This window comes from Elephas maximus, chromosome 8 (assembly GCF_024166365.1).
Source record: "Elephas maximus indicus isolate mEleMax1 chromosome 8, mEleMax1 primary haplotype, whole genome shotgun sequence".
Lineage (NCBI taxonomy): Eukaryota > Metazoa > Chordata > Mammalia > Proboscidea > Elephantidae > Elephas > Elephas maximus.
In genome coordinates, this window is record NC_064826.1 from 75,611,281 (window position 1) to 75,628,786 (window position 17,506).

The 17,506-nt window shown below is 37.8% G+C and overlaps 1 protein-coding gene across 11 annotated transcripts in view; it reads right to left on the reverse strand.

Annotated features, from left to right (window-relative positions):
* The window catches only part of DGKB (diacylglycerol kinase beta), a 795,246-nt gene that overhangs the window by 715,646 nt on the left and 62,094 nt on the right, over positions 1-17,506 (reverse strand). For 10 of the 11 annotated variants that reach the window (XR_007518417.1, XM_049893502.1, XM_049893507.1 and 7 more), the window contains exon 2: positions 467-727. Coding sequence is in view for 9 of the 11 variants with exons in the window: in XM_049893502.1 (XP_049749459.1) it covers positions 467-536 (70 nt within the window). In the remaining 2 variants the exon portion in view is untranslated. Of the gene's footprint in view, positions 1-466; positions 728-17,506 lie in introns of those variants that run through there. The other variant, XM_049893512.1, reaches the window with a different exon arrangement.

Here is a 17,506-nt window from a genome sequence, read left to right on the forward strand (position 1 = left end):
CAGTCTCTTTTGAAATGTTATATTTCCTAACAAAAACAACTTTACATTTTCCCTTCTTTATGATCTATGAGTCAGGCCATACAACTGCCTTCTTTTTTTCCTTTTACTTCTTCATTACTGTACTTCTGCTCCTGCTTGTCCTTTTTCTCTATTACAATATCACAGGTCTCCATTCTCCCTCTCAATCTTTCCCTTTGCTTTACTTCTATTACAGCTGGGGTGTTTCCAAGTTTAGCTTTGACTCTAACGCCCTGGTTTCTTTACCTTCATGATTTGATATTGAGTTTACTTTTTCCTTTCTGTCATTCTGGAAAAGTAATCTCAGCTCAACCTCACTAATAAACACAAAACACACGTGTACATCTATCCCCATGATCAATAGGATCTGTGATCTATTCTTGTAAATAAACGATGCCTTCTTATCACAAATGCAAAATAAAATTATATTACCAATATGTATACTTACACTCAGCATATTTCTGAAGTTGTGAAAATTCTGAGGGGCTGAGGTGGGCCCACTTTTCCTGGTTTGTCATCGTGATGGTGAGGAACTCTCTTATATGCCAGGTGAGGGATTCTTTTTTCAGGTGTTTAGCAGAACTCTACACTTCAAAGATTCCACATGGCATGTTTCATGATAAAATACTTCAAGCTCTCAAAATATGCAATCAGTCAACATGAAACCACTGTGGATGTGAGCTTGTGGTTTCAATAATGTATTAAAGCACTGCAGAAAGAAAAACATACAGATAACAAGATTAGCATTATAGTAAAAAGGAAGAAAAGGACAGGTTACAAAATGTTAAGAATTTTTAATTCCTAAATAATGCATTTCAGAGTTGCTACATTTCTTTGTAATACTCTAGTTGCTCATTTACTTTACAATGGTCATTTTTATATATATTTCTTGATAACAAATCATAGATACAATTTACAGTGTATAATGTGAAGAAAATTTTATAAAGTTTAGTTTCATAGAAGCAAAGTTTTTTGTTCCGTTGTATAAACTTCTCATCTCAAGAGTAGATGAGGGTATCATTTTTATCAATCTGACTCCATCATTTCTTCAATATCCAAAGATTATGTATAAAATCAAGACCCAAATCCTTAGAGTAAGTTCTATGGCTCCCTGCATATACAATCTGCTACTTTACTAGAGTTCCAGCAATTACTCGGATTGGCCCTCAGTGATAGCACACATATTTGCAATTATGCAAATACATTTTGGGTGTTGGATGAATTGTTTTCTTTTTTTTATCAAGTAAATAAAGAGAATAATTCTAATTTTACAATTTTTAAAAATCCAATAAAATTTACCAAGTTAAAGCAATTCCAAATGTCTGACAGTTACCTGGGAAAGAGATTTGCATAATCATAGTTGTTAGATGATACTTATTGTGAATCATGCTTAAAAATAAATCTCTAGGTTGTCATGGAACTACATTTACTGGTTAGATCTACAAAGGCAAACGAAATGAAAATCCAGCTGGTTTCAACTTTTTATGACACTATAATGAATTTTGATCAGTAATCAACATGACTGGCACTGTGGCCTTTTTAGAAAATAAAGTATCAGAAAAAAATGCTTGGAAAGTTTATGAAATTCTATCACTGGTAGTCTTCTTTGTGCAGATGGCATTACATAAAGCCAAGGTGCCCATATGGACAAAGCCATTGGGCCTTAGTGCTTCACCTAGCTTCAGCATTTCTTTACTGTTCTCCAATATCACATCCTGTGTTTCTTGCCTTAGAAAACTTTTCTTGTTGGTTTATCTGTTCAGGATTCAGGTACTCAATTTTACAAGGTGAAAGTTTGCTATTTCATTTGAAAAGTGAAGGTATTGATTGCTGGGTCTCTTTTCCCTCCCATATGAGACTTCTACTGACTTTTATATGACTTTCTGGAAGCATGAAAATTAAAGCAATGGAGCCATGTGGTGAACATTTCTTCCACCCAGATTCTTCCTGCTAATTTCATCCTTCACATTGATTTCATCTTAATATCTTGATTCTTTCTAATTATGTGCAATTTTGTTAAGACTATTAAAAAGGTGTCTTGTTTTCCTCTAGCCAAAGGGACAGATGATTCAGTCACATTTGGCATACTAGGATCTCTCTCTGAGGGCTTTAAATATTGATTGGAGTGATTCAACGACATGGTGAAAACAGGACCTATGAAAAAGAGGAAGACCATCAATGAAATGGTTTAATGTGGTGGTTACAATGGATTCAAACTTAGCAACTATTGTGAGGATGGCTCAGGACCAGGCAGTGTTTCCTTCTGTTGTAGGTAGGGTCGTTATGAGTCGGGACTGACTCAACGGCATCTGACAACAACATTAATTTATGACAGACTAATTGGATCAATTAGTTCTACTATGTATACTTCTGGCTTTTATTTATTTATTTATTTTTTCTGACACCTGTCCCTTTTTGATACTGGTTCTCCAGTATCTTGTTAACTCTGGAAGCTAGTAAATTCTCTTAAGAAAGAATTCTGTTGGCTAGAGTCAGTTTCTGTTGCCTGCAACCCAAAAATCATAACTAGTGACATTGGCAGTTCATTTATTCATTCAGAAAATGTTTATACCTAAACTAACACAAATGGAGGCAGAGCAACTAAATAAACCTATAACAAAAGAAGAGATTGAAAAAGTAATAAAAAAACTCCCAGCACAGACAAGCCCCAGCCCTGACAGCTTCACTGGAGAATTCCAACAAACTTTCAGAGAAGAGTTAACACCACTACTATAAAAGGTATTTCAGTGCATAGAAAAGGATGGAATACTCCCAAACTTATTCTATGAAGCCAGCATAACCCTGGTACCAACATTAAAAAAAGAAAATTACAGACCAATATCCCTCAACAACATATCAAAAAAAAAGAAAAAAAAAAAAATACTTCACCACAACCAAGTGGGATTCATACCAGGTATGCAGGGATGGTTCAACACTAGACAAAAAATCAATATAATCCATCATATAAATAAAACAAAATACAGGAACCACATGATCTTATCAATTGATGCAGGAAAGGCATTTGACGAAGTTCAACACTCATTCATGATAAAAACGCTCAGCTAAATAGGAGTAGAAGGAAAATTCCTCCACATAATAAAGGGCTTTTATACAAAGCCAACAGCCAACATCATCCTAAATGGAGACAGACTGAAAGCATTCCCAATGAGAACAGAAACCAGACAAGGATGCCCTTTATCACCATTCTTATTCAACATTGTGCTGGTGGTCCTAGCCAGAGCTATTAGGCTAGATAAAGAAATAAAGGTATCCAAATTAGCAAAGAAGAAGTAAAAGTATCTCTATTTGTAGATGACATGATCTTATACACAGAAAAACCTCAAGAAAACTACTGAAACTGATAGAAGAGTTCAGCAGTCAGGATACAAGGTAAACATACATAAATCAGTTGGATTCCTCTGTACCAACAAAGAGAGCGATGAAGAGGAAATCACCAAATCAATACTATTTACAATAGCCCCTAAGAAGATAAAATACTTAGGAATACATCTAACCAGAAACCTACAAGACATTACTGCAAGAAACCAAAAGAGATCTATATAAGTGGAAAAATGTAACTTGCTCATGGACAGGAAGGCTCAATATTGTAAAAATATCTATTCTGCCCAAAGCGATCTATAGGTGCAATGCAATCCTGATCCAAATACCAGTGACATTTTTTAATGAGATGGAGGAACAAATCAGCAACTTCATATGGAACGGAAAGAGGCCCCCGATAAGTAAAGCATTACTGAAAAAAAAGAACAAAGTGAGAGGCCTCACATTACCTGATTTTACAAACTGTTACACCACCACAGTCATCAAAACAGCCTGGTAGTGGTACAACAACAGATACATAGACCAATGGAACAGAATTGAGACTCCAGACATAAATTCATCCACATATGAGCAGCTGATATTTGACAAAGTCCCAAAGTCTGTTAAATGGGGAAAGGACAGTCTCTTTAACAAATGGTGCTAGCATAACAGAATATCCATATGCAAAAAAATGAAACAAGACCCATACCTCACACCATGCAAAAAACCCAACTCAAAATGGATCAAAGACCTACATATAAAATCTAAAACGATAAAGATCATGGAAGAAAAAAATAGGGACAACTCTAGGAGCACTAAAACATGGCATAAAAGGTATACAAAACATTACTAGAACTGCACAAACAGCAAAAGAGAAATTAGATAACTGGGAACTCCTAAAAGTCAAACACCTATGCTCATCCAAAGACTTCCCCAAAAGAGTAAAAACGATTACCTACAGACTGGGAAGAAGTTTTTAGCTATGACATTTCTGATCAGCATCTGATCTCTAAAATCTAAATGCTACTGCAAAAACTGAACTACAAAAAGTCAACCAAATTAAAAAATGGGCAAAGGATATGAACAGGCACTTCACTAAAGAAGACATTCAGGTAGCTAACAGATACATGAGGAAATGCTCATGATCATTAGCCATTACAGAAATGCAAATCAAAACTACAATGAGATTCTATCTCACACCAACATTAATTAATCTAAAAAACACAAAATAATAAATGTTGGAGAGGATGTGGAGAGACTGGAACACTTATACACTGCTGGTGGGAATGTAAAATACTATGACCACTTTGGAAATCAATTTGGCGCTTCCTAAAAAGCTAGAAATATAACTACCATATGACCCAGCAATCCCACTCCTTGGAATATACCCTAGAGAAGTAAGATATATGCACACCCATGTACATTGCAGCACTATTTACAATAGCAAAAAGATGGAATCAACCAAGATGCCTATCAATGGATGAATGGATAAATAAATTATGGTTTATTCACATAATGGAATAGTATGCATCAATAAAGAAAAACAATGAATCTATGAAACATTTCATAACATGGAGGAATCTGGAAGGCATTATGCTGAGTGAAATTAGTTGCAAAAGGACAAGTATTGTATTAACCACTATTATAAGAACTCAAGAAATAGTTTAAAAGAGAAGAAAATATTCTTTGATGGTTATGAGAGGGGGGAGGGAGAGAAGGAGGGAGAGGGGGATTCACTAATTAGTAGACAAGAACTAATTTAGGTGAAGGGAAGGACAACACACAATATAGGAGAGGTCAGCAAAACTGGACTAAACCAAAAGCAAAGAAGTTTCTGAGTAAACTGAACACTTCGAAGGCCAGCATACCAGCGGCACGGGTTCGGGGACCATAGATTCAGGGGGCACCTACATCAATTGGTATAATAAAATCTATTTAGAAAACATTCTGCATCCCACTTTGGAGAGTGGCATCTGGGGTCTTAAATGCTAGCAAGTGGCCATCTAAGATGCATCAATTGGTCTCAACCCATGTGGAACAAAGGAGAATGAAGAACACTAAAGATACAAGGTAAGTATGAACCCAAGAGTCAGAATCGGCCACATAAATTAGAGACTACATCAGCCTGAGACCAGAAGACTAGATGGTGCCCAGCTGCAACCAATGACTGCCATAGCAGGTAGCACAACAGAGAATCCCTAAAGGAACAGGAGAGCAGTGGTATGCAGACCTCAAACTCTCGTACAAAGACCAGACTTAATGGTCTGGCTGAGACTGGAGGGATCCCAGAGGTCATGGTCCCCAGACTTTCTGTTAGCCCAGGAGAGGAACCATTCCCAAAGCTAACTCTTCAGACAGGGATTGGACTGGACTATAAGACAGAAAATGACACTGGTGAGGAGTAGGCTTCTTGGATCAAGTAGACACATGAGACTATGTGTGCAGCTCCTGTCTGGAGGGGAGACGTGAAGGCCGAGGGGGACAGAAGCTGGCTGAACAGACATGGAAATACTGGGTAGAGAGAAGGAGTGTGCTGTCTCATTACGGGGAAAGCAACTAAGAGTATATATTAAAAAAAAAAATCCCAAACCCATTGCCGTCGAGTCAATTCTGACTCATAGCGACCCTACAGGACAGAGTAAAACTGCCCCATAGAGTTTCCAAGGAGTGCCTGGCAGATTTGAACTGCCGATCCTTTGGTTAGCAGCCGTAGCACTTAGCCACTATGCCACCACGCCACCAGGGTTTCCAAGAGTATACAGCAAGGTGTATATACGGTTTTGTATGAGAGACTGATTTGACTTGTATGCTTTCATTTAAAGCACAATAAAAATTCTTTTAAAAAAATGTTTATAGAACTCTCCTGTGTGCCAGACACAATTGTAGACACTGGGGATATAGCAGAGATCAAAACATACAACCTACCAACCACCCGCTGCCATCAAGGAGATTCCAACTCACAGCAACCCTACAGGGCAGAAGGGAACTGCCCCATAGAGTTTCCAAAGCTGTAAATCTTCATGAAAGCAGACTGCCACATCTTTCTATCATGGAGCGGTTGGTGGATTTGAATGACCAACTTTTTAGTTAGCATCTGAGCACTTTAACCACTGTGCCACCGGGGCTCCTAAAACATACGATGATAAGAATGAATAAAAATCCCAATGATGTGTTGCTTTATTAAGTACTTACAATGTAAATTGAACTTTCTTTTCACAGTGTTTTTGTGTTAGACCATCCAGTTTTCAAAATTGTATGAGGTATGAACTAATAGTGTTCCCTTAGGACAAATAAGAAAAACTGACAATGAGTAACTGGAATCTGGTAGGTGTGGCACAGGCTGGTAAAAGTCCACCCAGTATCCATTTTCCCTTGCTTCCTTGGTAACAGAACCTGACTTTATTATGAACTAACATATGTTCATCTAAACAACTACATTTCCCAGCCTTCCTTGCATCCATAACTGGCCAATGACATGTAAGTAGATGTTGAACAAGGCATTACAGCAGGCATTTGGCAAGTGTCCTTTTTCCTCCTGCTTCCTATGTTGATGCGACGGTTGCAAATCCAGTAGTTTCTTGAACGATTGATTTAACCTTTAGAACTGGAGCTAAGAACATTAGATTCCCATACATAAACCAGAGGTACAGACAGTGGGAAAAATCCAGCTTATCACCTGTTTTTGTAAATAAAGTTTTGTCAGAACACTGGCATGTCCATTTGTTTACTCATTGTCAGTAGGCGCTTTCATGCTAAAATGACGAAGTTGAGTAGTTGTAACAAACACTAGATGGCCTGCAAAGCCTAAAATATTTACTAGGTGACCCTTCAGAGAAAAAGTCTGTAGACTATAACCCTAGACTTCCTACCTATAATCTTCTTTTTACATTTAAAAAAAAAACTTGTATTTTGTTCAAGCCATTCTTTCTAGTTTTTGTTTCTAGTGGCTAAATGCAGTTCCTAAGTGACAAAATTGTGAATGTTGGAAAAATTAGGCCTGATAATATTCCCTATTTATGATAAAACTAAAAAACCTATTGTCATACAGTAGATTCTGACTCACACCAATTCTATAGGACAGAATAGAACTGTGTCACAGGGCTTCCAAGGCTGTAATCCTTATGGAAGCAAACTGCCACATCTTTCTCCCACTCAGAGGCTGGTGGGTTTGAACCACCAACCTTTAGGTTAGCAGCCAAGAGCTTTAAGTACTGTGCCACCAGGGCTACTTTATAATAAGGCAGAGAGTAGAAATAAATTACCCACAAAAGTTATGTGTGTGTGTATATATATATATATACACACACACATATTCCCTAATGTGTATATAATAAAATAGCTCATTTCAACTCACATACTTGCCAAGACTATCACTGATTATTTAGCATAAAATTCTTACAGTCACAGAAGGAGTCTGTCACTCATATGATTATATACACTCTGTGGTTAGATTTTGTCACTGAAGCTAGATGTACATTTTAATATTTATTCACTCATTTATTCCATTTATAACTTTATTCGATAACCAGTACTTCTATTCTCAAGACACCAGGCTAGGATGAGCAGTAAAGACGCAAGGGATGTCTTGGCCTTCCAGGGCATTGTACCAAAGCTTTTGGATAATCATTCATTCATTCAAAGAAACAGATAAGTAGAGAGATGTTTGCAACATAGTACGATAAGTGCCATGGGGAAACATTAGAGGCATTTATGAAGACTCAAGAGGGCGTAGGAAGTTAGAATTCCTAGACTTTTGTGACAGGGAAGCTGAGACTTGGTAAATGATGGGAGTTTTTCAGTATAAGAATGTTTTTAGTACGGAGGAAGGAAAAGTTGAGGAAGAGAAAGTGGTCCAGTGTGGGTAGCGCAAAAGAATCCAATTTTAAGGAACGATTGTGACCTACGGCTAGAGAAACCAGCAAGAGACCAGTTTTTGAAGGGACTTTAAATGATAAAGATTTTTCACATTATCCTAAAGGAAGTAAGGGACAACAAAAAGGCTACAAAAACACAAGAGATATGATCACTCATGCATTTTAGGAAGATGTCAATGTGTTCATTTAGTTCCTTTCTCACTTAGTTGTTGCAATAGCTGCTCAACTCACCTCTTCAGTTGTCTCTCTTTCCCCAACATGGCCTATTCTCAAATCACCTTAGTGTTCATGAATAGCCATGAACTAAGGTGATTCCAGAGGCCCCTCTGACAAAGTAACAACAATAATAAGTTAATTAATAGAGTGTAACTGTAAAAATAAATGATAGCTCTGTACTCAGCTGATTAATCCAAAATTTATTAAAATTTCCCACTTAGTTATGTATTTAAAAAAATGTCATCGATTCAACTTTGACTCATGGTGACGCCGTGTGTATCAGAGTAGAACTGTGATCCATAGGGTTTTCAATGGCTAAGTTTCTTCAAAAGTAGATAGCCAGGACTTTATCCTGAGCACTTCTGAATAGACTCAAACCTTCAACCTTTCAGTTGGCAACTGAGCACATTAATCCTTTGCAACATGCAGGAACTGAAAGTTAAGTATAAGAAACTCAAATTTAAAATGACTGGTTAATTGACATCCTTCTGAGCTTTCCATGCATTCTGTCTTCTCAGCAAGGTCTTGCTTGTTCATACAACTTAAAATTGCACACACGTATACACCATCCCTCAATCACTGTTTCATTTGTTCCTAATGAAAGTTTTTTTTTTATCATCAAATATTTTATTTATATTATTTAATATTTTGCTGCTTGTGCTGAAATTAGGGCCAACATAAGTGGATTTGAACCTTGACGGGATTCCACAAAAAAGGCAAAGCAACTAAAGACACTTACTGGATTTGGCCTTGATTTTCATCCATCCCTCTCTATTAGATTCTACCTCAACAGCCCCGTGTAGGTACTGACTAAAATATAAGCCCCACAAGAGGGTTTTCACTAGTTTTCCCAGTGCTCAGAGTAGTGCTTAACACATAGTAGCTGCTCAATATATATTTGTTAAAATAACCTACTTCTTTCCTTTCGCATGAAAAATAATGTGGGTGGGAGAGTTAGAAAGAGCCCCTGAAGTTGAGAAAGAGAAATTAGTACATAAGAAAGGGGCCAGGGGAGGAAGGACCAAGATGGCAGAATAGTCTGACACTGTTATCCTTCTTACAGCAAAGACTTGAAAAAACAAGTGAATCAAATGTATATAACAATCTAGGAACCCTAAGCATCAAAGACAAAGTTGAAGAATCAGGCTGAATGACAGGTGGAAGGAGAGACAATTCAAAAACAGCAGAAATGGGGAATTACAGATCACCAGATTGCTGGGTCCTGCTAGCTGAATCTGCACAGTGCACACAGATGGAGGCAAGCAGCAACATCCCCAGACAAAACTCACCCCATCTGGTGCAGCTAAGCAGCAGTGAATCTGCACACACCTCCAAAATTGAACAGGAATGACACCAAATCTTGGAAAGCTAAGTACATGCTCCAAACCCACTGTGCATGCACCATACCCCTTCCTTAACCGGAGCTCCTCGGCAGATGAGCACTCCCTTCTCCTCATCAATCCTTGTACACCACCAAACCCCCTAAGCCTGGAACTCACAGGCCAGTCCACAGGCACCCACAACTTTGCCCAGCCCCGGGCATAGGGGGTCCACAGACTTATACCACCATTCACCCCCACTGATCACCAGCATCAGTGCATTGCTGGCCAACCTGAAATGGGGTTCCCTTATTACAACAAAATGGGAAGGGCTTCCAGCTGAGGCCCATTTTCATATCTGTAGCAGCCAAGTGGGAGCTGCAGATTTGTGGCATTCAACGCTGCCCTCCCTGCTAAGAAGGAGGCTCACCCACCCACACTGGGGGCCAGAGGACCAGTGGTACCACCCACTCCATCTAGCGACCCAAGACAGGGGCTGAGAATCAGTGGTATCCCCCAATCCCTCCAGCCAACAGCACTGGGTGACAAGGACTGGATGCACTTCCATCCCCCCCTCCCCATGCACACACATTCTAGCATGCTCTCTGTCCATGTACCCAGGGGTAGCTGACAGCCATCTATCTTACCCTCACTGCAACCAGACACCTGTGCCTGCTCCAAAAACCCCCAAGCAGTCCTGACCACCCAGGAGTGTATATATGAGAGACTATACACCACACACCCGGTGACCAATGACTCAGGCATCTGTGTCCAACCAACAGGTAAGCAGTGGAGCACACACACAACATCCAATCCAATCACCAGGCAGAAAACCTCCTGCACCCATGGCCAGGTGACCAGCAAGACAGATTCATCACCCCACCAAAAACACCTCCTACATCTTCAGCAGCCCCACAAGAACAGTGAACAGACTCCTAGGCTCACCACCAAGTAGCTGCTCCAACCACCTAGAGACAGGAGGTGAGAGCTTCAACAAGCCCAGATTAATGACCAGAGTAGTGGCACACATGCCCAGCCTACTTGGCCATAATCAAACAAAACAAAACAAAAATTCAGAATGCAGTAAACAAAAATACAGTAAACAAATAAACAAATACATATAACAACTTATTGTTACCTCAGAGACAACAGTCAATATCAATATCAAATAACATAAAGATGCAGGATAAGATGGCTCCAGCAAGTGACCAAAATAAAGAACCAGAAAACCTTCTGGAAGAAGATAAGGTAATAGAACTACCTCATAAAGAATTCAAAAGACTAATATACAGAGCTCTCCAAGAGATCTGGAAAGATTTCAGGCAAAACTCAGACAAATCCAAGGAACGCACAGACAAGGCAATAGAAGAATTCAGGAAAAAAAATACTAGAACAAAATGATAGAATAAACAGTCTGCTGGAAACCATGCAAAAATAGTAACTAGAAATCTAAAAGATTAACAATAAAATTTCAGAAGTATACAACTCAATAGAAGTTCATAGGAACAGAGGGGTGACAATGGAAGTCAGAATTAGTAAAACTGAAGATAAATTCCTTGATACCAATGTGTTTGAGGAAAAATCAGAAAAAAGAATGAAGAAAAATGAAGAAATTCTAAGAGTTATGTAGGATACTATTAAGAGGAAAAACCTACGAGTGATCAGAGTACCAGCACGGGGGGGATAACTGAAAACACAGAGGAGTGTTGAAGATTTGCTGGCAGAAAACTTCCCTCATATCATGAAAGATGAGAAGATATATCTCCAAGAAGCTCAGTGAACCCCATACAAGATAAAAAAAAATACAAGATAGGCCCCCCAAAATCATGAAGACATATCATAATCAAACTTCCCAAAACCAAAGACAAAGAAAGAATCCTGAGAGTGGCTAGGGATGAGCAAAAAGTCACTTACAAAGAAGAGCCAATAAGACTAAGCTCTGATTACTCAGCAGAAACCATGCAGGGAAGAGGCAATGGGATGATACATATAAAGCCTTGAAGGAAAAAGCTGCCAGCCAAGAATTACATATCCAGCAGAACTGTCTCTCAAGTATGATGGTAAAATTAGGTCATTTCCAGATAAACAGAAATAAAGGGAATATGTAAAAACCAGACCAAAATAACAAGAAATATAAAAGGGAGTCCTTGAGTTAGAGAACCAACAACATCAGACAATAATCTGAGACTAGCACACAGAAGAGATCTACCAGACACCAACCCATATAGGGAATTCACAAAAACCACACAAAGCTAAAAGACTGAAAATAGAGAATCGGAAACATCAATATGTAAACGATGCCAATTTCAAAACAAAAAAAGAGGGAATAAATGGTGTGGTCAGAAAACTTTTACAGGGAAAGGAAGTCAAGGCAATATCAAGAAATTAAAGACTGGTTTAAACTTAGAAAAATAATGGCAAATTTCAAGGTAAACACAAAGGTAGCTAACAAACCTTCCCATTAAAATAAAAAAAAGAAAAACATAAAGACACAGCAAACACAAAATCAACAATAATGAAAGAGATGAAAAGAAAATCCATAAACAAAAATAACTCAGTACAGAAAATTAAATGGAACAAAGGAAATGTCAACACCACCACACATACACACAAAACAACAACAAAATGACAGCAGTAAACTCATACATATCAATAATTATATTGAATGTAAATGGCCTAAACACACCAGTAAAGAGGCAAAGAGTGGCAGGATGGTAAGGGGGGGGGGCGGCGGGAAGCATGATCCATCTATATATAGTCTAAAAGAGAGACACCTAAGACACAAAGATAAACTAAAACTCAAAGGACTGAAACAAACATATATATCAAGCAAACAATAATCAAAAAAGAGCAGGAGTGCCAATATTAATCTCCAACAAAATAGACTTTAAAGCAAAATCCACCATAAAGGATAAGGAAAGCCACTATATAATGATTAAAGGGTCAATACACCAGGAGGACATAACCATAATAAGTATATACAAACCCAATGACAGGGCTCCAAATACATAAAACAAACTCAAACAGCATTGAAAGAACAAATAGCTCCACAATGATAACAGCAGATTTTGAAACACCACTTTCGGTGAAGGGCAGAACATCTAGAATGAAATTTCATAAAGATACAGAAGATCTAAATGCCACAATCAACCAACTTGACCTCTTAGACATATACAGAACACTTCACCCAACAGCAGCCAAGTATGCATTCTTTTCCAATGCATATGTAACATTTTCCAGAAGTGATCACATTTTAGGCCACAAAGCAAGCCTTAACAAAATCCAGACATCGGAATAATACAAAACCTCTTCTTTGATCATAATGCCATAAAAGTAAAAATCAATAACAGAAATGGCAAGAAAAAAAATCAAATACATGGAAACTGAACATCTTTCTTAAAAACTACTGGGTTATAGAAGAAATCAAGAATGGAATAAAAAAAATTCATAGAATCAAATGTGAATGAAAACACATCTTACCACAAGCTCTGGGACACAGCAAAGCAGTGTTTAGAGGACAATTTATAGCAATAAACACACATCTCAAAAAAGAAGAATGGGCCAAAATAAAAAAATTAACCCTATGACTTGAGCAAATAGAAAGAGATAGGCAAAAGAAGCCCACAGTCACAAGAAGAAAGGAAATAATAAAGAGCCAAAATAAATGAAACAGAGATCAGAAAAACAATACAAGAATCAACAAGACCAAAAGTTGGTTCTTTGAAAAGATCAACCAAATAGACAAACCACTGGCCAATCTGACAAAAGAAAAACAGGAAGCAAATAACCATAATAGAAAATGAGACAAGTGATACCACAACAGACACAACTGAAATAAAAAGGATCATAACAGGATACTTTGAAAATCTGTGCCCCAACAAATGTCAAAACCTGGAGGAAATGGACAAATTTCCAGAAACGCACTACCTACCTACACTAACACAAACTGAGGTAGAAAATCTAAACAGACCCATAATAAAAGAAGAGGTTTAAGAGGTAATAAAACAAACTGTCAACAACAACAACAACAACAACAAAACTCTGAACCAGATGGCTTCACTTGGGAAATCTACCAAACTTTCAGAGAAGAGCTAACACCAATACTACTCAAACTATTTCAGAACATACAAAAAGACAGAATACTCCCAAACCCATTCTAAGAAGCCTGCATAACTCTGATAGCAAAGCCTGGCAAAGACATCACAAAAAAGAAAACTACAGACCAATATCCCTCATGAACATAAACGCAAAAATTCTCAGCAATATTCTACCCAATAGAATTCGACAGGGTATCAAAAAACAATATATTATGATCAAGTGGGATTCATACCAGGTATGCAGGGATGGCTCAACATAAGAAAATCAATCGACATAATCCAGCACATAAATAAAACAGTCACATGATCTTATCAGTCAACACAGTAAAGGCATTTGACGAAGACCAACACCCATTCCTGATAAAAACTCTCAGCAAAATAGGAATAGCAGAGAAATTACTCAACATAATAAAGGGTATTTATACAAAACCAGCAGCCAATATATCATTCTAAATGGAGAGAGACAGACAGCATTCCCCTTGAGAACAGAAACCAGACAAGGATACCCTTTATCACCACTCTAATTCAACATCGCGTTGGAAGTTCTAGCTAGAGAAATAAGGCAAGAAATAAAGAGCATCCAAACTGGTAAGGAAGAGGTAAAACTATTCCTATTCACATATAATATGCTTTTATACACAGAAAACCCCAACGAATCCACAAGAAAGCTGGTGAAACTAATAGAATATTTCAGCAAAGTAGCAGGATACAATGCCATATACAAAAATCAGCTGAATTCCTCTATACCAACAAAGAGAACTTCAAAAAAGAACTCACCAAATCAATATTATTTATAGTAGCACCTAAGAAGATAAAGTTCATAGAAATAAATCTGACCAGGGATAGTAAAAAACCTATATAAAGAAATCTACAAACATTACTACAAGAAATCAAGAGACCCACAAAACTGGAAAAACATGCCATGCTCCTGGATAGGAAGACTTAATATTGTGAAAATGTCCATACTACCCAAAGGGATCCCCAGATACAGTGCAATCTCAATTTCCACAGCATTCTTTAACAAGATAGAGAAAAAAAATCACCAACTATGTGGAAAGGGAAGAGGCCCCAGATAAGTAAAGCATTACTGAAGAAGAAGTGGGAGGCCTCATACTACCTGATTTTAGAACTACAGCCACATTAGCAAAAAACAGCCTGGTACTGGTACAATAACAGACACATAGACCAATGGAGCAGAATTGAGAACCCAGATGTAAATCCATCCATCTACGAGCAGTTGACATTTGACAAAGGGCTAATAACTGTTAAATAGGGAAATGACATCTCCTCTAATAAACAGTGCTGGCATAAATGGATGTATGTAAAAAAAAAAAAAAAGATCCATACCTCATATCATACATAAAAAAATGACTCAAAATGGATCAAAGACCTAAACATAAAATCTAAAATGATGAAGATCATGGGAGAAAAAATAGGGACAATGTTAGGGGCCCTAATACAAGGCATATATAGCATACAAACCATAACTAACAATGCACAAACATTAGAAGAGACACTAGATAACTGGGAGTCCTTAAAATTATATACTTATGCTCAGCAAAACACTTCACCAAAAGAGTAAAAAAGAGAATCTACAGATCAGAAAAAAATTTTTGGCTACGACGTATCTGACAAGGGTCTAATCTTAAAAATCTCAATACCTCAATAACCAAAAGACAAATAATCAAACTGAAAAATGGGCAAAGGATATGAACAGACACTTCACCAAAGACGAATTTCAGGTGGCCAAGAGAACATGATGAAATGCTCAAGATCATTAGCCACTAGAGAAATGCAAATCAAAACTACACTGAGATACAATCTTACCCTGACACTACTGGCACAAATCAAAAAAATACAAAACAACAAATGTTGGAGAGATTGCGGGAGATTGGAACTCTTACACACTGCTGGTGGGAATATAAAATGGTACAACCACTTTGGAAAACAATACGATGCTTCCTTAAAAAGCTAGAAATACCACACAATCCAGCAATCCTACTCCTAGGAATGTACCCCAGAGAAATAAAAGCCAACAAACAAATAGACATATGCACACCCATGTTCACTGCAGCACTATTGACAATAACAAAAAGATGGAAACAACCTCAATGCCCATCAACAAATAAACAGATAAACAAATTATGGTACATACACACAATGGAATACTATGCAATGATAATGAACAAAAGATAAATCTATGAAACATTTCACAACATGGATGAATCTGGAGGGCATTATGCTGAGTGAAATAAATCAGTCACAAAAGGACAAATATTATAGGAGACCACAATTATAAGAACTTAAGAAAAGGTTTACACACAGAAAAAAATTATTTGATGGTTACAAGGGTGGGGATAGATGGGAAGGGGGAATCACCAGCTGGATAACAGGCCAGAGTCAACTTTGGTGAAGGGAAGTCAGCACAACTGGACCACAGTAAAAACACAGAAGTTTCCTAGACACATCCAAACACTTTGAGGGACCGAGCTGCTGGAGCTGGGGCTGGTGGCTTGGGATCATAGTCTGGAGGGACATCTAGGTCAACTGGCATAACACAGTTAGGTTCTACATCCCACTTTGGTGAGTAGTGTCTGAGCTCTTCAAAGCTTGCAAGTGGACACCTAAGTTACGTCTACTGGTCCCATCCCATTCAGAGCAAAGGAGAATGAAGAAAACCAAAGACACAAGGAAAATATTAGCCCAAAGGACTAAAGGACCATGTGAACCAGAGCCTCCACCAGCCTGAGGTCAGAAGAGCTAGATGGAGCCAGCTACCACCAACAACCACTCTGACAGGGATTACAACAGAGAGTCTGGTACAGAAAGGGAGAAAAATGTAAAACAGAATTCAAATTCATGAAAAAAGACCAGAGTTACTGGTCTGACAGAGACAGGAGGAACCCCTGAGTTTCGGCTCCCGGGCACTCCGCTAACTCAACTGGAACCACTCTGGAAGCCCACTTTTCAGGAAAAGATAAGACAGACCTATAAAACAAAAAGTAACACACATGACAGACATGCTTCTCAGTTAAATCAAATATATGAGACCAAATAGGCAACTCCTGTCCAAAAGCAAGACGAAAAGAAGGAAGGGACAGAAAATGGACAAATGGACACAGGGAATCTGGGGTGGAAAGGGGTAGTGCACTATAACATTGTGGGGATTGCAATCAATGTCACAAAACAATACGTGCATACATTTTTGAATGACAAATTAACTTGAGCAGTAAACGCCCACCTAAACCGCAATAAAATTAAAATAAAAAAGAAGGTGCCAGGAACAGAAAACACTTCAGACTTTACTTGTCCTAGGAGGCTACACCCCTTTTCTTCAACTGAATGGTCATAAATAAAAGAGGTTATACTTACAGCTACAAACATCTTTACAGTTGCAAAAAGATGGTCTTACTCCACATAAAAAAAAACTCGACATAGTTTGTGGATATTTTCTGGATTTTTTTTTTTTAATATAGTTAATTCCATATAAATTAGCTTCATTCCCAAGGAATGTCATAACTGAGACATCAGTTAATCAATTTACAGTAACAACTATTATACATGAATATCAGGCCTATTATTAAACTATTTTTAAATATCTAAAAAAATAGTTTTTTTTTTTTTTTGGATCTAGCATAACCTTATCAACTTAAGGTTTCAATTT